A 22,419-nucleotide genomic window follows, 5' to 3' on the forward strand; every position below is an offset into this window, starting at 1 on the left:
TGTTGGCAGCAAGAGGGGGATGACGTAATATTACAAGTGACAATGACATCTCTCCTACAGACTCTTCTCTCTTTAATTTATATTATAGGGACTGAGGCACAGTACTTGTTGTATATGTGATGTTAGGGACTGAGGCATAGTAGTTGTTGTTGTATATGTGATGTTAGGCTTTGGTCCGGCTTAGGTAGAAGCTTCTTTACTTCCTCAGAACAAATACCAATCAATTAACTAGCACCATGAACCAAACAAATTATCGGGCATGTCTCTTGCCTAAATCCTCTTTGAAGGCCTCAATTCAGTTTCGTGTCTATTTTTTTTTTCTTTTCGTATTACCTTGATATTACTTAACCAACAAGGAGCAGAAGGGTGAAAATGAAAGATCATCCCTATGTAATAAGTGAGTCATTGTGGAATAATTCTCACTGGTGAACAAGGGAACATTAAAAAGATACCTTGCTAGAAGATCTAGCAGGGACTGTGATAGTTCAAGAATTAATGGCAAATTAAATGGTAGACCCTATCCCCCCTTTTCTGAAGCTCTCTATTCAAGCTACAGCATGTATCCTTTTTGCTTTAAGAAACATAAATGCCCCAAGCTTGAAAAGGAAATACCATCACTTACATACTGAAGAAAAATACTATTGGTTTGAGATAGTTTAGATCCAGTATCATTACCTTTTCCTTCGGTAAACGCATACTTTTGCCTCCATCATGGTCCCTAGCATCAGTGCATAGATGCACATCAGATGTGATATCATTAGCATTCTCTTCATCAACAGTGGAGGACTTCTCCTGGTCTAGCCTGTATTCTGCTTTAATTTCTAATCTTTCTGATGGGCTACTCGGAGATCCTAGTGTCAAACTCGGAGAGTCAATAGACACGGGAACAGACCTATCTGGGCTGCTTGTAACATCTTTACAAGATGACCATAGATCGAGCGTGTTAGGAAGGCTTGTATCTCCAAATATTGGATCGTTGTTGCTGCAAAATGTCTCTTGTGAGGAAATTGATCCGGATGAATACGATTAGGGATGATCTAAATTACATAAACTATGGCATTACAACAATCAGGGACGATCTAATTTACATCAAAAATATATATGTATATATGGAATTACGGTATACTGCACAACAGACAATATTTTAAGATATATTCCTATCTAGCATACTTTGCTACTGTATACTGCATAACACAATAATTAAGATGTATTTCTATCTAGCACACACAAAGTACAGTTAATGCAAAAAAATAATTGGAGACCATCGAAGTGGGTGAAATCATATAGGAGCGATACGAAGGGGAAAAGGAGACAATAGTAGGTTTTTTCCCAATTGTATAAAGAAAGGGAGAAATGATCAATCTTGGGTGAGCAAGGTTTAGTCAAATAAGGGAGGAGAGGGAGAAATTGGAGCCCGAAGAAGGAAGCTATGAAGGGTGAGGGGGGAACAAAGCATCACGATCGGATGCTTCACATTAGTTTTTTTTCCAACAACAATGGACTGTGGTGAGGGAGACAATGGCATCATTTAGCAGTCGAGGTAGTTTAAAAAGAGCGTTGGCGCAACCTTCATTGCGCTCATTCCTAAGAGAGCTCAAATTTAAGGAAGCTATTAGCCAAGCAGAGTGCACTTACAATTTAACTACTCTCAAATAGACTAAAAAAAAGTCTTAGATGAAATAGTATCATATTTGAATTATTTTTCTGAGGATGAACGGAACCAAGCATGCTTCAAGTAGCAAATGAAGCGAACACTAGAAGAGACTAGAGAGGAAGGAGATTCAGGCGTCCTATATGAATTAGACCTCAAAAAGGCCTATGATCATGTGCTTAGTAGTATCACACTGAACACTAGTATAATAAAAAAGACACTAAAGCCCAATTAAAAGGTGAAAACCAAGACACCAAACATCAAGAAAACATCGATACAGCTAATGCAAAAAATTCCTGATCTTGAAAAGTGAACGAGTGCCACTGCACTACCGTGCCGTTTGTCACGCATATTATTTCATTATTTCAACTTTAACTTGAAATATTATTTGCAAATCAATGTTGTTTTACAATTTAGTCCATTATTTCAACTTCAACTTGAAATAGAGAATTTGAAGTTGAAAAACTGGTTTGAGGAGTTTTTCAAGTGAAATAATGGTTTCAACTCACAGAACTTCAACTTTTTTTCCAAGTGAAATTCAGGTCCAAACTTCAACTTTTTTCAACTTCAACTCCAAACACTCCTATTTCAAAGGCAGCCAATTTCTTCAATTCATTTTGTTTTTCTTGCATCATTTCAGCTTGAGTTGCAGAAATTTCACTGTCAAGGTTTAAATTCTCATTGCAAATACAATGGCTATGTAGTTTCTCCGCCCTTTCTTTCGATTATGGCATAAATTGAAGTGTGGCCCTGTTATTCCGCTTTTGCATTTATCAACTCTTGCAAAACACTAACCAATTGTAGAAACTTTTGGCAGGTTCGGCACAAGGAATTGGTCATCAGAAAGCTCGAAGCCGCAGAAATGCTAAACTTACTGTCATAGTTGATGGATTTTTGTTACGTCTTCTAATTATTGAATTACAATCCTAGGAAGTCAGGCAGATTTCTAGATCATGATTTGACTGCTGTAGATTTTCTTGAAGCTTTTGTAATCCTATGATGCTTTATATAACCTAACCTTTAGGGTTCCAACGGGATTCTAGGGAGAAGTCCAAGGCCCATTACTTCATCTTTCCAAGTACATTAACGTGAATGTCCAACATGCTGGAGAACACCCATCATTCACTTCTACTTTTGCTTCTATATGCCTCAAATCACTACCCATCCTTTAGCTACCACAACCCCTCAAGCCCAAGACCCAAGTACAGTATTACATTTTTCAGTCCCAATGCACCACAGGATCAGCATCAGGACTGCTCTTTTTCTCAGTGCCAGTAGTACGTTAAGTGATTTCCCAATTAGCTGTTTTACCCAGAGCCCAATTGCATGTTAGTGAGTTCCCGAGAGTAACTAAATGCAATTTAGAGGGACGGACATATTGGATTACCTTTTTATAATTCCCTACAGCTTGTGCTTTTGTATAAGTTTCTCTATTTTTGTATAGATCTTGCTGAATATCCCTATTATATCAATAAAACATTATTTTCATCAAATAACTTTGCAGTTCATAAGCAAAATTTTCCATGTCGCCTGTCAAAAAAAAGCGCCCCCCCCCCCCCCCCCCCCCGATGCCAAAAAAACAGTGTGTCAAAGTGTGTACAACATATTCAAGACTATATTTCAAGCGATACACAAGTCAGAAAAAACAGATAGAGAAAACTGATGTCTGTATTACCTAAATATCTTATCAAGGTCATCAAAACTTCCAATGTTAGCCCATCCATAATCAATAAAATCACCTTGCTCCAGTTCCTCATTCTGATGGTGAAAAACTCGAGAATCATCACCAAGCCGATTTCTCTCATCTGATCACAAAGATAAACAATTGAATCCAACTTGTAACTTTTGTTTCTTTTTTTGATAAGCAATAAGTCCAATTTTTAACTATGACTGCAGGTTTATATCCTGCAGAAGGCTGGAAACATTAGCATTAGCACCTCTAAGACGTTCATGTTTTGGAACTTCTGTCAGATTATTAGATGCCTCAGCACCCAAGGAATCTTGATTAGTCTTTGTCGCATTGGTCAATGACAGGTCAGCACCCAAATCCACCCTGTATCCAGCTGTGATAGTAGCTCCACCAGTGTCACGTTTGGAACTGCGATCTTGTTTAATATTACTCAGATCCGCTTTAGTTGTAAGTTTCTTCTGATCAGTAGGCTTGATGTTAGAAGCTTCCATGTCCCATTCCTTCTTAATGTTATCTCCATAAGCTGGAGCTTTCCCTTCACTTCCATCAGGATATGGCACTGTGTGGTCATCGCTCTCACCAGTCTCGCCCCATATTATATCAGTTAGCTGATTTAAGAGAGAAATATGTCAGAAGTAATGCATGGATAATGACTTAAATTAAAATTGTAGAGCACCTAAATTCATAGAGAAATGCATATTAGCAGCACACTTATATGTGTAGGTGAGTGATGCAAACGAGGAGAGGAAAAACACTACAGTAGTCAAGTTACCAGTTTCAAAAAAAAAAAAAAAAAACCACTACAGTAGTGAGTATTACGCCATTTTCATTATCTCACCTGCTACTAGTCCTTTCAATCAGATATGAAGCAAATACTATCTTAATCATCAAGGGAAGGCAAAGGTGACACTAATGTGATTATAATTCACAGACGAATTTTATTATCCCATCAAATCTTAGAATCTGGAAAGGCAACAACAACATACCCAGTGAAATCCCACAATGTGAGGTCTGGGGAGGGTAAAGTGTACGCAGATCATACCCCTATCTCGGAAGACAGGAAGGCTGTTTCCGAAAGACCCTCGGCTCAAGAGAAATCACAACGAGAAAGGTTAGATAAGCACAAGCAGTTCAAAGCAGAATGCAAATGAAACTAAAGAAAGCGAATAAGTCACAATAAAGCAGTCTGAAAAAAAAAGGGAACAGTAGCTACCACAGATAAATAAGATAATCGAAGAACAAGAAACCACATATAGTAGCAAGAAACAAAGGGCAATAGACTATAGATCGAAACAACGACTACCTACTAGCCTTCTACCCTAATCTGAGTCCTCCAAAACCTCCTATCTAGGGTCATGTCCTCGGTAAGCTGAACCTGCGCCATGTCCTGTCTCAGCACCTCTCCCCAATACTTTTTCGGCCTACCCCGACCTCTTCTGAAACCATCCATAGCTAACCTCTCACACCTCCGCACTGGAGCATCTGTGCCTCTCCTCCTCACATGCTCAAATCATCTCAGCCTCGCTTCCCTCATCTTGTCCTCCACTGATGCTACTCCAACCTTATCCCGGATATCTTCATTCCTAATCCTATCTCGCCTGGTGTGCCCACACATCCATCGGAAAGGCATACTAGCAAAACAGAAAAGCCCTACCAAGGTCTGCCAGGCTCAAAATAACATCGACAAAGCCTCCACAAGCACCTCCAATCAACTTAAACAACTCGAAACACCAAAGGTGTGCCGGCAGACCAACCACGTTCACAGCCATGACGCCTCTCCTTCTCTGATTATAACACCCAGATTTCTCACACCATTTTCTAGCAGGAGATAGCTACCCTCCATCCATCTTGAGCCCTCACCCAACACTCGGCGAACCGGATGACATAGGCGTCACCTCCCAAGGCAGAAACTTTCAGGCCCAAGTTCACGCCCCATGCCTCAACTGCCCAAACAATAATCATCTCCTTAGAACCAACCTTGTTCTCAAATCCCCCAAAAAAACAAGTCTTTAGAAAATCCTTTCTTGTCTCGATGTGGCTCCCCGAAAGTCTGAAGGTGGGTTCGAAGCCATTGTCGACTCTTCTGCACTGGCCCACTAAGGACAAGGCTGGCCACTAGAGAGCCTGTCTATACGACTGGAAATCCAGCTTTCTTGCTTCTTGAGAGAAGTAGGAGCTTCTCTCTCTGCACTATATTATTATTTAGTAAGTGTATGTACTTTTTATAAATAGGGCTCAGCGTACTAATGTGGTTTACGCATCTTAATAACATTTTCCCATACCTTTATTTCTCACATGGTATCAGAGTATTTGTAAGAAATATTCGGAGAGGAAAACTCAGTCAAGTCAAATAGTCTCGTCAACTCTGTGTTCGTTAGTGTTGTGCAAAAACCAACACCAACACAAAGTTCACCACCCTCCAATGAGCAGAACCCAATCAACCTTCCCCACTCGCCCACTCGCGCGCCGGTTATAGTGGGAGCAAGCCACGCGCCGAGCACGTGAGGACTATTATGATGACTTTCGAAGTTGATTCTTGGTTCTTGGGGTGCGCCTGGAGACTCCAAATCGACCCATAACGGTTTGGTTATTTTTCAATTGTTGGAACAGTATTTTCCAGCATTACACTTGATTTTTGTCGGCATTCTTCACTGTTCGGCAGAGTTTTGACTCTTTCCAAGTCGTTTCAAGCATCTGAAGAGTGTAACCCTTCCAGATCCACTTTGCAATTTGTTTCCAATAGGTTTCTTGATCGTTTGTGCTTTCTAGTAATTCTTCCTGCAATTTCTGTTATTGTTCTCTTAGATTTGCTCTTTGGGCTGCATCCTAAACCTCTCTTCAATCCAACCATGTCTCCCAGATTTGATGTTTTTAATTTTAAAAATGTGGTAGTTGGAAATTCAAGTCCTATGATTACTTCAGAACCCCTAATGGAAAGATAAAAAATCGAACATCCTAGTCTACGGAGAATCGACGAGGAGGAGATCATTTTGGAACATCTCGACCTAAGTGTAGTTATCGTAATAGGCTTGGACACACTCATGAAGTATGCTATTCTTTGCATGGACGACGACCCAAGAATGCTTATGTTGCTCAGGCTGAACTGCAGGTAATCAGCGGGGTTTTCTTTATCTGAAGGGGATTATATGAGTTCCTTCAATATCGACCAATTAAGCAGACATATCCACAAGTAGCCTCAGTTCCTCAGCCTAATACTTCCGTTGTTGGTAATTCTGTTGCTTGTGTTCCACGGTCTAATACCCTTGGACTGTGAGTCGTGGACTCCAACGCTTCTGATCATATTCCTGGTAACAGGTCACTTTTGTCAAATATTATTTACTCACGGTCTCTTCCAGTTGTTACTTTAGCTAATGGGATTCAAACAAAAGCAAAAGGAGTTGGACAAGCTAATCCCTTTGTCCTCTGTCACTCTAAACTTTGTTTTTTATGTGCATGATTGTCATTTTACTCTTGCATCTGTCAATCTTTGGCTCATGCCCTAAATTGTGTCATAATATTTCTCGATGATTATTTTGTTAATGCAAGACCACAGCATAGGACAAATGATTGGTGCAGGACATGAATCATAAGGCCTCTACTACCTTACTGCTCCTTATTCATCCACAGCATGTCTAGTTACAGATCCTCCAGACTTAATTCACAAACGTTTGAGACATTTGAGTTTATTCAAGATACAAAAAGATGGGTGTGTGGTTTGTCTAATCTGTCCACATTAGATTGTGAGTCGTGTCAACTTGGCAACCACACTCGCACTACTTTTCTCCGTAGTGCCAAGAGTCTTGCAGCGTCTGTTTTCTATTAATTCATTATGATATTTGGAGTCCTAGTAGAGTCAGTTCAACCTTAGAATTTCGTTATTTTGTTAGTCTCACTTATAATTATTCTAGATGTACTTGGATTTTCTTAATGAAAGATCGTTTTGAATTATTTTCTTATATTCAAGAGTTTTTGTGCTGAAATACAAAATCAATTCGGTGTTTCTGTTCATACTTTTCGTAGTGATAACACCTAAAAACACTAATTCTCCTAATTTCAGTAGTTCATGACTCTCCAAGGAATTATTCATCGGACATCTCGTTTATACACCCCTCAGCAAATGAGGTAGCAGACAGGAAGAAGAGGCACCTCATTGAGACTGCTCACACTCGTCTCATTCAATTCCACATTCCGCCGCGTTTTTGGGACGATGCAGTTCTCACGACTTTCTATTTAATTAATCAGATGCCATCATCTTTCATTCAGAATTAGATTTCCTATTGCGTATTATTTCCTCAGTCACTTTTATACTCTCTTCCCCCTTGTGTCTTTGGGAGGACATATTTTGTTCATAAATTTAACCCCTAGGAAAGATATATCAGCCCCTCCTGCTCTCAAATGTGTCTCTTGGTTTTTCCCAAGTTCAAAAGGGATATCATTGCTACTCACCTGATCTTTGTTGGTACCTTATGTCAATCGATGTCACATTTTTTAATTCTCGGCCTTGCTTTACTTCGTCTTCCAATCATCCTATATCTTTGACGTCTTACTATACCAATATTTTAGGAATCTACGGTTACTTCTACAGCTCCCATTGCAGTGCCATCTTCGTCTGCATCCAACATCAAGCCCAAATGATTCGCGTCCTGTGCCAGACCCCACACCTCCTGCAGACTTGTCTCCTCCTAGTCAATTGATTGCACTTCGAAAAGATATACGATCCACCCATAAAATTAATCACCATTATACCTTTTTAAGTTAATCATCGTCTGTCATCACTTCATTATGCCTCTATATCATCTTTTTTCTTTCTCCCATCCCTAAGTCTACAGGTCTTACTTTCTCATCCAGGATGAAGAAAGGCTATGATTGACGAGATTTATGCTATACACGCTAGTGGTGCTTGGTAGCATGTTCCTCTTCCTTTTCTTCCTTCTCTTCAATCATCAGTTGGTTGCCGTTGGTTTTACGCGGTCAAAGTTAGTCCAGACGGCCGAGTTGGTCGATTTAAGGCTCGCCTCATACTCAAATATTTGAGCTTGATTACAGTGATAATTTCTCTCCCATGGCTAAAATAGCATACGTCCGTCTTTTTCTATCCATGGTTGTTGTCCGCTATTGGTCTCTTTATCAGTAAGACACTAAGACATTAAGAATACTTTTCTCGACGGTGATCTTTGATGATGAAGTTTATATGGAGCAACCACCTTGTTTTGTTGATCAGAGGGAGTTTAGTAGCCTTGTATGTTGATCGCCCGATCATTCTATGGTCCGGAACAGTCTCCTCAAGCCTGATTTGGGAAGTTCAGCACAGAATTCAGATTCAGAAGTTTGGCATGACTCGTAGTGAAGCTGATCACTGTGTGATTTATCATCATTCTACTCCAAATCTGTATTGATTTGGTGGTTTATTTATGCTGACAATATTATCACTGGCAATGATCCGGATGGTATCACTAATTTGAAGCAACATCTCTTTCAGCACTTTTAGACTAAAGACCTTGGCAGACTGAAGTAATTTCTAGGTATTGAGGTTGCTCAATCCAGATCAAGCATTGTTACTTCACAGCGAAAGTATGTCTTAGACATTCTTGAGGAGATAAGAATGACAAGATGTGGACCCATTGACACTCCTATAGATCTAAATGTTAAACTCTTGCTAGGATAGGGCCTAGGGGGAGCCACTCGGTGATCTTGGAAGATATAGGCGGCCAGTTGATAAGTTAAATTATCTCACAGTGCCTAGACCTGACATTTCTTTTCATGTGAGTGTTGTAAGTCAGTTTATGAATTCTTCATGTTATAGTCATTGGGATGCAGTTGTCCCTATACTGCGATATATAAAATCAACTCTAGCCAAAGGACTACTCTTTAAGGATCGAGGCCAGGAGCAGATTGTTGGATATGCATATGTTAATTGCGCAGGATCAGCTTCTGATAGATATTCTACATCTAGATATTGTGTTTTAGCAGGAGGTAATTTGGTGTCATGAAAGAGTAAGAAACGTAATATGGTTGCTCGATCTAGTGCAGAAGCAAAATATCCAGCAATGGATGTAGCAACTTGTGAGCTAGTGTGGATCGAAGAGGTGTTTATAGAATTAAATTTGGAGAAATCAGTCCGATGGAACTTATGTGTGATAACCAAGTGGCACTTCATATTGCATCAATATCCGGTATTTCATGAGGACTAAGCCCATTCAAATTGAATGTTATTTTATCACAGTAAAGATACTCTCAGGAGATACTGTTACAAAATTTGTGAAGTTAAGTGATCAGCTTGCAGATATTTTCACCAAGTCCCTAATTGGTCCTCGTATTAGTTACATCTGTCACAAGCTCGGTACATATGATTTAAATGCACCAGCTTAAGGGGGAGTGTTAGAATATTAAAGTATATATTGTCCCACATGAAAAAGGATTGTAATGGATTGTCTATAATAGGGCTCGGTGTAATAATGTACTTTACGCATCTTAATAATATTTTCCCCTGCATTTACTTCTCACAACAATTCTATCATATCTTTTTTTTTTATGAAGTAAGGTGTTACATCTATCAGATCTTTTTTTTTCCACATCAAAATGAAATATGTTGCTTTTGAATTTTTTACTTTGTTAGGGAACAGGTGCAGAACAAAGAACTTGAAGTCAAGCATTTACATGTGGATCAGGTTGCTAACATATCACCAAGCCGCTTCCATGTCCTCCTTTTGAGTGGACCTTCTAACAAGTTGGGTGTGGTGACGTCACCACCAACTTTTGGGGGGTAAAAGAGGACAATAATGACTGCTCCCTGTTTTTTATGACAAGGCAACCCACAACCGCTACTCTTCGGATGCGCACAGGGTAAACCCCGTTCTAGTGTAATAGCCCTGTTGACAATATGTCTTAGTATATTGCAGAAATAAATCAGATAACTGCATTATCTCTAAGAGATTTCTTCTGTTGAAAATCAGTTTATCAGTAGCTAACTTTAAGGATTTCAAATTATTTTTTTAGAGTCCTCTATGGCTTGAATTTAGGAGTTAGTTTCCTACTTCTTTGTGGTTTGATTTTCTAGATAAGTCATTAGCACATTTTTCTCTTTTTTAGTTAGGAAGTGCAGCTATGAATGTATGTCTCTGAGTTATTAATAAAATAATTCCCTTTGACTGCATTGTCAGTATTTATTTTCTCTCAGACTTTCTCTGTTATTTCCTAATTTCTTTGTTAAAAAACTACAATTGGTATCTAGAGCCATTTTCTTGAGGGACCTGTGAGTGAAGAGATGGATTCTGAAAATAGGTTTTCTCAAATTGCTCTTCTTGTCGTTGACGGTGAGAATTACCATCTCTGGGCAGTAAGAATAGAGACTTATCTCGAGGCTTTAGATCTTTGGGAGACCGTGGAAGAGGATTATGATGTTCTTCCACTGCCAAATAATCCCACCATGGCCCAAATCAAAAGACAAAAAGAAAAGAAATTCACAAAATCAAAGGCGAAAGCAACTTTGTTTGCTCGGGTGTTTGCAAGAATTTTCACGAGAGTTATGGCTCTCAAAACAGCAAAAGAAATTTGGGATTATCTGAAGGAAGAATACACAGGAGATGAAAGAATACAGGGCATGAAGGTGTTGAATTTAGTAAGGGAATTCGAGTTGCAAAAAGATGAAGGAATCTGAGACCGTCAAAGAGTACTCAGACCGTCTTCTTGGCATTGTAACAAAGTAACATTGTTTGGCACTAAATTTAAAGATTCAAGAATAGTTGAAAAAATTCTTGTTACAGTGCCTGAAAGATACGAAGTATCCATAATTACCTTGAAAAACACAAAAGATCTCTCCAAGATTACCTTGGCAGAATTGCTAAATACATTGCAGGCACAAGAGGAAGGGGAGCCTTGACGTAACTGGTAAAGTTGCTGCCATGTGACCAGGAGGTCACGGGTTCGAGCCGTGGAAATAGCCTCTTGCAGAAATGCAAGGTAAGGCTGCGTACAATAGACCCTTGTGGTCCGGCCCTTCCCCGGACCCCGCGCATAGTGGGAGCTTAGTGCATCGGGCTGCCCTTATTGCAGGCACAAGAGCAAAGGAGGCTTATGAGGCAAGATGGTATGGCTGAAGGAGCCTTAACAGCCTACCACAGGACTCAAAGCAAGGGTAATAATTCAAAGAAAAATTACCCACCTTGTCAGCACTATGGAAAACAAGGTCATCCTCCATTTAAATGTTGGAAGAGGTCAGATGCACTGTGCAAGATCTGCAACCAACTTGGTCATGAAGCAATGATTTGCAAAAGCAAATCTCCAAAATATGAAGCAGATGCCCAACTCACCAATGAAGAAGAAGAAGACCCCTTATTTGTGGCAACATATTTTTCAACCAAGAAATCTGATTTTTAGATGATTGACAGTGGCTGTACAAACCATGACATATGATCGAAATCTTTTAACGAGTTGATGTCAAGGGGAACCAAGAAAGTCAGAATCGGGAATGGTGACTATATTCCCGCGAAAGGAAAAGGGACCGTTGCAATCAAAACAAGTTCAGGTACAAAAACAAGTTCAAATGTCCTTTACGTGCCTGATATTGATTAAAATATGTTGATTGTTGGCTAGCTAGTGGTAAAAGGATTTAAATTGTTATATGAAGACAAGTATTCTCGAATCTTTGATGCCACTAAGCATGAGATTTTACGAGTTAAAATGAGAGGTAAAAACTTCTCAGTTGAACACAAGCCAGAATCTTTTGTTTTGTTGATAATCAAGAGCTACAACTTGGAGAAATGAATCAAGTTAACTGCAAGACCAAAGATGAATCGGCAGATTTATTCACGAGGTCAATTCTAGACAAGACTACAATCTACAATTCCTGATCCAAGGAGGAGTGTTGACAATATGTCTCAAGATATTGCAGAAATAAAACAGATAACTGCACTATCTCTAACAGATTTCTTTTCTTGAAAATCAGTTTATCAGTTGCTAACTTTTAGGATTTCAAATTATTTTTCTTAGAGTCCCCAGTGGCTTGAATTTAGGAGTTAGTTTTCTACTTCTTTGTGGTTTGATTTTCTAGATGAGTCATTAGCACATTTTTCTTTTTTTTTTAGTTAGCAAGTTCAGCTATAAATGTATGTCTCTGAGTTATTAATAAAATAATTCCCTTTGACTGCATTGTCAGTATTTATTTTCTCTTGGACTTTTTCTGCTATATCCCTAATTTCTTTGGTAAAAACCAACAAGCCCGCAAACCACACAGGAGAGGTAAACCGCACTAGGCAAACCCCGTGCAACGAGCTCGACCGAGAAAGCATGCAGGCTATTTCGAACCTGAGACCCCCCATTTGGGGATCCTCTGCTCAACCAACTCGGACACCCCTACGGGTCATGACTGCTCTCTGTTATTAGTTCCCTAGTTTTCAGGGAGCTTTTATTGCTTACTAATGTTGGTTTTTAATAAGGAATTTTAGGGCAATAACATAGAAAAACTTAGAGAAAAATATTGGCAATGTTGTCAAAGGGAATTATTTTATTAATAACTCAGAGACATACATTTATAGCTGGAATTCCTAACTTAAAAAAAAAATGCTACTGACTTATCTGTAAAATCAAATCACAAAGAAGTAGGAAACCAACACCAAATTCAAACCACAAAGGACTCTAACAAAAAATAATTTGAAATCCCAAAAGTTAGCTACTGATAGATTTACTGCAAATTTTTTAGAGATAATGCAGCAATCTATTTTATTTCTATAATATCCTGAGACATATTATCAACAACTAGCCTTATGATTCTAGTTTGGTTATTTCTCTGTTTTGAGATATTCGGGAATTGGGATTGAAGCTGGGCTTTCATTTTTTATATGCTCTTCTCATCAATGTATTCTAATACACACTTTCAACAGTAAATCAGCCTTTACCTTTTAGTTACTAGGCAGAATTGTGGACACAGAAGCAAAAGGTAAGGCAGAATGCTATAAGGGTGATATGCCCAATCATCAGCATTGTGCAAGATTCTCAAGTAAGTCATATTACTTGTTGTCTCTCTTTATTAATTCACCTTCAAAATTTTGAAATAAATCATGAGCTCAGTGGGAGCTAGAGCACCACTCTCAGCTTGTGTCTGATCGAAATCATCGAAAAGCCACTAAGGCTAGAGCTCACTTCTTCCTTGCTAGACCAATTGCCATGAATGAATGAAGAGGCTTGGCTTTAGCTAGAGGGACAGTTTCACCGACCTATCAGACTTGCAATAATCACTGAGAATTGACTACTGCCAAGCTATGCAATATTTGCATTGCTTGTACAGCCAAATCCTAGAAACAGGAGAGACCCCCACACTGAAATTGGAGTTTTTTTATATAAGATACTAAATTCAACATATAGCTTGGATAATGGATGGTTACAAAGATATACATCCTTCATTGAAGAGGCCAGATGAAGATTCACTTCACAAATACTCCATCATGCAGTACGCTCATTTGATGCATTCTGCAGCTTTATGATTTTGTTTCTCATAACTTTTTATCTAGCTCTACAGTTACCAATTTCAAAACAAAAAAACAAAAAAAAATTATCTAGCTCTTTTTTTTTTTTTTTTTGAAACTGGTACTAATAAAAAAAAAAAAAATTATCTAGCTCTCAAACCTGTGAACACTTAGACACTTAGTTAGATCCTCGGTCCCTAATTTTAGCTAGGTTATCTTATCACAGAAAAGGATTCATTGCCACTAATTAGGAAGAAGACGTTTGGAGAACATGATAGCATCCACGGTGGCATACACATATTAATACTTTGACGGCCTTCAACGGAAAAATCAAGAAGATATTTATTGAAATTTTTACTGGTTGTAGCTTTTTTTAAGACCTAATTATTACTAATAACTATCCTTTTATTTAATTATAATTAGTAGCTAATTCACTTTTCTAAATTACAATTGGTAGCTCTATCAAAACACATACTCAAATACATATACCTTTTTCTATTCCCACTCACTATCCATTTCAGATTTTCCATCCTCTCAAAACCCTAAAAAACTTTCTCTCTCCCTCCTCACTACAACTGCCCCGCCACAGTTTCGAAGCTCCGGCGACGACTCTAGCGGATCCCAACCAAAACAACCGTCTCTCTCTCTCCCCCTTCTCTCATCTGGACCGGCTTTGAACATTTGAAGACGAACCTCAGCATCATCGTAGATGGCATGGTGAAACGACGGAGAGAATCAAATCTGGTCTATTTTTCGCGTCGGCGCATCCAAATACAACTAATTCACTCGCAGACCAACTGATCTTCCACATATTATACATCATCATTAATCTTTTTTTCATTTTGTAGCTGGCTCAAATCTGCGTATTTGAGTGTTTTTTGTATTTTTTGAGTGTATTTGTTAACAGTGTATTTTGCTGAATATATGAACAATGTATATCTCAGATATGGCCGGAAAATGGCTCAGATTTGCGGATTTGAGTGTTTTTTGTATTTTTTGAGTGTTTTTGTTAACAGTGTATTTGGTTGAATATATGAACAGTGTATTTGGTTGAATATATGAACATTGTTTTCAAATACACGAAAATTTAAATGTATTTGGCTTCATATGTAGTTTGAATGTACACAATGTATTTGACATTTTATTGAAATCCATTCAAATACATTGAATATATGAACAGTGTTTTCAAATACACGGATTTTTCAATGTATTTAACTTCATATATAGTTTGAATGTACGATGTATTTGAAATTTTGTTGAAATGACATCAAATACAACAAAAATCCATAAATGTAGCTATAGAAAAAATATGTATTTGAAAACAAACAAATACACTCGTTAAAATACATATGTTCATTAAATAGTAATTATAGTTGGTAATATTGAAAAGGTAGTTACTAAAGGTAAGGACCTGCTAAAGGGTAGTTATTCATGTAAGTTAAACAATTTTATTGTGGAAGGAAAGCCCAAGAACGAGCACGAGAATGTGGCGAAGAGTAGACTAAGAGCTATATGTATTTCCTATCCAAGTTCAAACCCAAGAGGAGGAAGATTGGGGCCCATATAGAGCCCCAAAGGAGAGCCCAAAGAAGCTGGTTTTTCATGCCACGTGGAGGCCCAAAGAGAGCCCAAAGGAATTGCCACATGGAGACCCAAAGGACCCCAAAGAAGCTGATTTTTCATGGCCAAAATGCTAAACCTTCAAGCCCAAAAGGGCTCAAACCCACGCCCAACATAGGGGCTGGAAAGTTACGCCCAAATTGGGTCTTTTTGGTTCATCTTTGGGCACTTTTTCTTGTCTTGTTAGGGAAGAGTTTGGTATTACTTTTACATGCTTTGTTTAGTTTAAAGTTCCTAGTTAGGTTTTATTTCCATAAAACTGGGATTCGAATCCCACACTATTTGGGATAGGATTCCCCTATATAAAGGGATGGATTTTGTTATTTTTGAGTAGACAATATTATTATTATTTGAGAGTTTCTCGACAATGGATTTATTTTGCAACCTTACAAGAAGCATTCTTTAGAAGGTACATTAATTCTTAACTTGATATCTTTGGTTCTTATTCGTAAATTAAAGAAGGTAATTAGTCTTATACTAATTATTGTGTCTAATTTCTTCGAAATAGGGGTCTAGATCACCTTTTGATCTAAGTTATTTTATGGACTCTATTAGTATCATAAATCATAATTAGCTTTAATCCGCTAATTTGAATATTAAAATCAATTAGGATTCTTAGCACTTAATCTTGAAATTTGGGGATTTTATTCTCGAATTTCGCATATCTTTAAATTCCGTCTTTAATCTTCATATTTTCGCTTCCGCATTATTTTCTTATTTTTATTCAAGTAACCCGATTCTTATCAGAACATTACAACATGTTTCAGAAATAGAAAAACATCTCATTTCAGTAAGCTATTGACAATTTTTATATGGAAAAGTAACATATATCTAAAGCATAAAATGATGATTCTATTGAAGAGTTAGAATTTAAAGATGGACAAATAATTGGGCAAAGAGAAAGCCCTCTGTTCCACCTTCATTAATTCATAGGTTGAGGTAATTTGTCATCCAACACCCTTGTTACCTCATCTTGACACTCCAAAAGCTACAAGGCAAAATCACATTTAAACCCATACCATAGATCAAAGACATTCAACCATTAAGTCAAATTTTCTTAGAAACACAACTGAATTTTGTGAAAGGTTAACCTTTCTTTCTGTTCCACTAACACCTGTTTCCAAGATTCCTCATAACGAGTCATATCTACGATACTTGGCCATCTAAAAGATCTAAATCACTGATCCAGCTAACTCCCTCTTCTGCTTGATTGGTATTGAATTCATCACAATTAGAAGATAACTCACACACATTCTAAAATAATATGTTTTTGTTGCTACCAGCAGTGGCGGACCCAGGATTTTGAGTTCGGGGGTGCTCTATTAACTATTTATATCTGTTTACTTTATATTTTCTATACAGCTATACACTCCGTGACTGAATTTAATGGGTGCTGGAGCACCCAAAAATTGTACATGGGTCCGCCACTGGCTACCAGCAATGCGCATGATTTTGTTTCTCGTTTATCATGTATCAATAATTCCAAGATGAGCAACCAGAATTTCTAAAGGCTAAACTATCTCCTTAGGACGTGCTTTTTACACCTCAGGCACTTTGCTTTAGTGAGGATTTAATGCAGACACGAGGCGCAAAGCCCAGGTCTCATTGTGGATGAGCTGTACATCTAAGAGGGTATCACAAAACAATAAACATAGTTGGCAAAGTGACATTTTCATTTTTACAAAAACATTTAGGAATGAATTTGTTAATAATGAGAAATGAAAGCTACGAACTTAATAACTAGCCACTGAACTTAAAATGTAACTTTGAATCTGGTCGAAAATTAAAATGATTTTCGAACTTAATTAAAATGACTTATAATTCATATAATTTGATTTATTTACAGTTTGACGTAAACAACAATTTACTTATTTCATGCTCAAAAAAAATTGTTCTCTGCGTTAACAGTTCTTTCCTCTTTTTTTTCCGTCATTTGTGCATTTCTTCACTGAAGACTACACTTCAAATTGTGCTCTGTACTAAAAGCCCCAGCAAACCTTGTCATATTTCTACGAAGTTCACCTTTAACCTACTGCGACTTTCTATACAATAAAACAACATGTTTAAGACACTTCAGTTCAGATTATTTCACCATATCTAGGGCCACCTATTTGAGATTATTTCACCATGTTTTGGACCACTTTAGTTCAGATTATTTCATCTATTTTAGTCATATTTTCTCAATCAGTTTCTCATAATAATCAGTCCTTGCTAGCTTTGACAAAAAAAAATTAACCGTTCTAGCTTATAACCAAGTATTACTTTATCAAACTAGTGATGTTGAATAGATAATTATTATCCCTTAATGATGAAGAATGTACATTTCCATAGTCTACAAACCAAGCCAAACTGGCGCTTTTTTTTTTTTTTTTGAGGACCGAACTGGCTCTTATGTATCCTTATGTTTAGGGAGAAATTGGCAAATAGCTCCTTTTTGAACCGCTAATCGAGCTTTAACCAGCGTTTGAAAACTAATCACACATTAGCCACTTTTTAATGCGGCAACATGATTTGGACTATCATACCCCTAAACTAAAACATAGACACCTTTAAACTTTGGCGCAACTTAAAATACAAGCTCCAGGAAATGTTCCTGGAGAGAGAACTGACACGGTTCAAACTCCTAGCAAAATTCTTAGTATTTCAAACCCTAAGAAAAATTCATGGAGTCTCAACTTTCAGTTCTCCATCAATCGTTCCTGAAATCTCAAACTCCAGGGACTTTCTACTGTGCTGGAGTTCCATTTGTCAAAGTTTTAAGCTCTAGCACTGTGTGCTAGAGTTGTTCCATGTTTTAGTTAAGGTTATATTTTGTCCCTATATTATTTCCGCCTTAAAAGGTGGCTACTTTAAAGGGTGACTAAACTTTAATTACCGGCTCAAAAACTGGCCATTACATCTATTTTTTCTTATATTTACCACTCAAACTAACTTAGTTCTCCAATTAATCTCACTGACTAAGTTAGTCCAGTAACATCAACCAAGCTCTTTTTAAGCTATGATTTCACTTAAGGGAATAGATTGTTGAACAACAGCTTACTTTTTGGAATTCCAATTTAAATTGCACATATCTAACAGAATTACAGAAGAAGGAAAGAAAGAAAATCCAGGACATTGTTATTCAATTTAACAATAACAGGTTTAAGGTCAGCGTACATCCCACCCTCCCTAAGATCACACTGGGCATGTTGTTGTTGTTGTTCAATTTTAATAAAAAATAAAACTTGGTTGTGATAAAACTAATAGCTGAATAAGGATCCAATGCAAGCCTACTGGTAATAGCTTTGAGTTAAAGAGAAATATATAATTAATGAAAGACATCAAACGGAAAGGAATAAAGAGCACCACATTCAGTTTATTTCATGGAAAGAAACTTAACGCACCTCTTGGTCGTTCCAATCAAACATATCTATAAAACCGACAATGTGTATCTACTCTTAAGCGCTTCAAATTTAGCTCAAACATGGCCGATTTTTCTTCACTGGATCAACTTATACATTTCAACCAAAACAAAAAACGAGTCACTGAAAATCAATATTCACAGAGGAAACTAATATTCAGACAAGACGTATGTCGGAGATTCACATAGTAATTTTGGCTTCTTTTTTTTTTTTTGGCGGGGTACGAGAAGAGACTCTGTGTTGTGTGTACAGAGGAAGTTTGTGGTTGTGTTTGGACTTATGGAGCGCGTGGGACCCAGGTCTACTTGAGGCGAGTGGATTAATTTGTATGGAATTGAGTCTTTACACGTGCTAATAAGCGTATCTAAAGTTGTGGCTACTATTGTCTGATCTAATACTGAATTTCTACTGGTTTTGTTTGTCTATTTCACCTTTTTGGGCCACAATTAGAGGTCCAACGGGAAAAATCGACTTAAATGGAAAATTTTCCATAAATACGATACGTATAAAGGAGCATTTCACATCAACAGTTGGAGATTGACAACCTTTGATTAATCAAGCATTCGAGAAATCTTGCGGTACTAATTCTTATTTTGGTTAATTATCCATGATTATTAGAAGCACTAGTGTGTGACTTAATTTTCTTGTCTTTTGTCAAGAGATCAGCTAATTATTGTGCTCGTGTGTTAGTTCGAACTTCGGTTCTGTAATAACCCAATTTTTAAATAAGGGTTTAGTTGGTAATTTTAGCTAAAAGAAATTTAAAAGAAAAGAAATTCGTAATTAGAATTAAAGACAAAATAGAAAAAGAAGCAATTTAGTGGGCCAAGCCCAAAAAGGAAAAGGAAAAAAGAGAAAGAAAAAAAGGGGGCTTTAAAATTCTGATGGCTTAGCCATCAGACGTGGATCACTAAATTGCTGAAAGAAAAAAAAAAAAAAAAAGGAAACATGCCAACAGAAGGAGAAAAAAACCAGTGGAACAAAGGAAAAGAAAGGGAGAAAAAAAAAAGGAAAAGAGAGGATAAAAATAAAAACTTTCATCCCAAATCATCAAGGTAATGTCTCTAATCTTTTATTTAAGTTTATTACATAATTATGGGTGAATCTTTATGGTGAAAACATGGGGATATTTTGAGGAATTGAGAAAGTTTAGCTCTAGGATTTTTCAACCAAAATCATTGATTTGAAGGGGAAAATAGCGTCGGATTTTAGACTTCTATATATCGTTGGAATCCTCTCATTAAGGCCTTTCCGAGAACATAAGTCTTGTCGGGTTTTGAACACATTGACCAGATGGCGTTTTCGTCCTTTAAAATTTGACTTTAACCGTTTAAGCCTCTAAAAATATAGAAGTGGTTTACCCTAAGGGTTTTGACCATTCTAAATCCATTTTTGTGTAGTTTGAGGCAATCCAGAGACTCGAGAACGCAGTTTTGATTTATTGGGAAGTGTGCTTGAATTGTGAATTTGAGGTAAGCGAGACTTAAAGCTTTGGGTACTTGCTTTTCAAAACCCGTTTTAAAAATATGTTTCGTCTGCCTGGTCCATGTGTTGGGGCGAGCGTATGCTTGGCAGAATCGGTGTTCCTTAAGGCCAACCGCATATACTTTATTTTCAAATAATCCAAAACTCTCTTTATAAATTATTTTGTGATGTGATATAGCTGTGAGTCATGATATTGGGGCATTGTGTATGCTTCCCTTAGCATTGTGTATGCTCTTGATTATATTGGGCATTGTGTATGCTTCTTGATGATATTGGGGCATTGTGTATGCTTCCCTTAGCATTGTGCATGCTTCCTGACATATTTGACACATTGTGTATGTTGCCGTGGATTCATAGTGTTGACTAATTCTTTAACTGCCACTTATGACGGTTCGTAGTGTAAATTGTGTCGAGATATATAATATATTTGATAAACAGTGGTTTGGACCTTGGTTGCTATTATATAATGATATATTCATGTGCATAATATTTTTGTGCTTGTTGTGTGTTTGTATTTTCTAACACTTGTTCCAGGGGTATTTGAAGTGGCGGGTCGAGGATCTTACTGGTTATATTTATGTATAACTCACTCCTTACCTGCATGTCCATGCAAATACTGGCTGGTAATTGAAGACTTCGTGAGTGGATTCTGTTGCTGAGGTGAGCCATCGCATTATTCATGGAGGCAGCCATTTCAACTTTACCTAATTTATTTCTAGTTATTTCTTTTATTTTGGGTTTACATGCCCGACACTCAAACTCATGTAACTCTGTTAGATGCTCCATGACCTTAGCGTGGGATGTGGGCTAGAGATTCTTTTATCTTAGCGTTGGTTGGTTTTCATAAATCGATTATGGATTTGGTTGGCGACTATTTCGCATTTTTATCATTAATAACGTTGTTGGACCTGCACTTATTTTCTTTTAGTGCTTTTGTAAATGATTAAGAGTATGATATATGGTTCGCCTGGCGGGTGGTGTTTGCTGGGTGCCAATCACATCTAGCGGGTATTTTGGGACGTGACAAAGTTGGTATCAGAGCCTAGGCTTTAAGTCCCGGGTCATGGAGCAGTGTTTAGTAGAATCTTGTTCATGGGTATGTAGGCGCCCATACTTATGACCTTGAGGCTATTAGACATCTAGGAAGTTTTCCCTACTTTCACCTTGTTCGTGCGTGAGTTGAATCAAGTTTAATCTTATAATATTTATTTCGCAGATGGCTAAGAAACGCGCATCTTCATCTGCTAAAGGTGGTGCTGGACAGAGTGCTACCCGCGGCGGTAGACAAGCTAGTGCTCATTAGACTAGAGCTCAGACTAGGACTCAGGCCACTCCTCAGCCTGAAGTTGTGAATAGGGGTCAGCCCCGAGTTGCGTCAGAGCAAGTGCAGGAACAAGTGGTTCAGAACACTCCACCGGCACCAGCTGCTGCCCCTACTATTGCTATGCCCGCAGATGTAGTGACCAGATTATTGAATGTGTTGGAGGCATTGGCACCTAATCATGGTGGAATTCCAGGTCCTCAGGCTACTTCACAAGCATAAGCTCAAGTTCAGTTGAATGTTGCAGCTAATCAGACACCTCAGTTGGCTTCTCAACAGGTTGTCCAGTCTGCAGGGCAATCTAAGGAGTTTAAGAATTTCATGGATCTTAAGCCACCAGAGTTTGATGCTTCACCAACTTCTATTGAACCTCAGAAGTTCATTGATTGTTGTGAAAAGATATTGACTACGTTGGGGCTGAAGGAGACTCGTGGCGTGGAATTTGCCACTTTCTTATTCTCAGGGTCTGCAGAGTCTTGGTGGATTTCGATTCAGAGAGGTAGACAAGCAGGGTTACCACCTATTACTTGGTCAGAATTTTTAGCACTGTTTAAGGACAGGTTTATTCCATTAAGCAAGCAAGATGACATGAGACGTTAGTTCAATAATCTGCGGCATGGAACTATGACCATTACAGAATATGAGGCTAAGTTTACAGATTTATCCAGGTATGTACCTTATTTGGTAGAGGATCCGAGAGAGAAGGTGAGACGATTTGTGGATGGAATTGAGCATCTCTATCGTGGTCCTGTGGTACGAGATGTGCGATATGGTACCTATTCAGATGTAGT

At 37.9% G+C, this 22,419-nt stretch overlaps 1 protein-coding gene across 3 annotated transcripts in view; it reads right to left on the reverse strand.

The window, feature by feature from the left end:
* Positions 1 to 19,118, reverse strand: part of LOC132644873 (protein LNK2) — a 29,844-nt gene extending 10,726 nt beyond the window's left edge. For 2 of the 3 annotated variants that reach the window (XM_060361522.1, XM_060361520.1), the window contains exons 1-5: positions 18,805 to 19,118; positions 4,328 to 4,427; positions 3,589 to 3,949; positions 3,327 to 3,456; positions 676 to 982 (exon numbers count right to left, since the gene is read on the reverse strand). In XM_060361522.1, the coding sequence (XP_060217505.1) occupies positions 676 to 982; positions 3,327 to 3,456; positions 3,589 to 3,949; positions 4,328 to 4,381 (852 nt within the window). In that variant the 5' untranslated portion in view covers positions 4,382 to 4,427; positions 18,805 to 19,118. The remainder of the gene's footprint in view (positions 1 to 675; positions 983 to 3,326; positions 3,457 to 3,588; positions 3,950 to 4,327; positions 4,428 to 18,804) is intronic. The other variant, XM_060361523.1, reaches the window with a different exon arrangement.
* Between the last annotated feature and the right edge of the window lie 3,301 nt (positions 19,119 to 22,419).

This window comes from Lycium barbarum, chromosome 6, assembly GCF_019175385.1.
Source record: "Lycium barbarum isolate Lr01 chromosome 6, ASM1917538v2, whole genome shotgun sequence".
NCBI lineage: Eukaryota > Viridiplantae > Streptophyta > Magnoliopsida > Solanales > Solanaceae > Lycium > Lycium barbarum.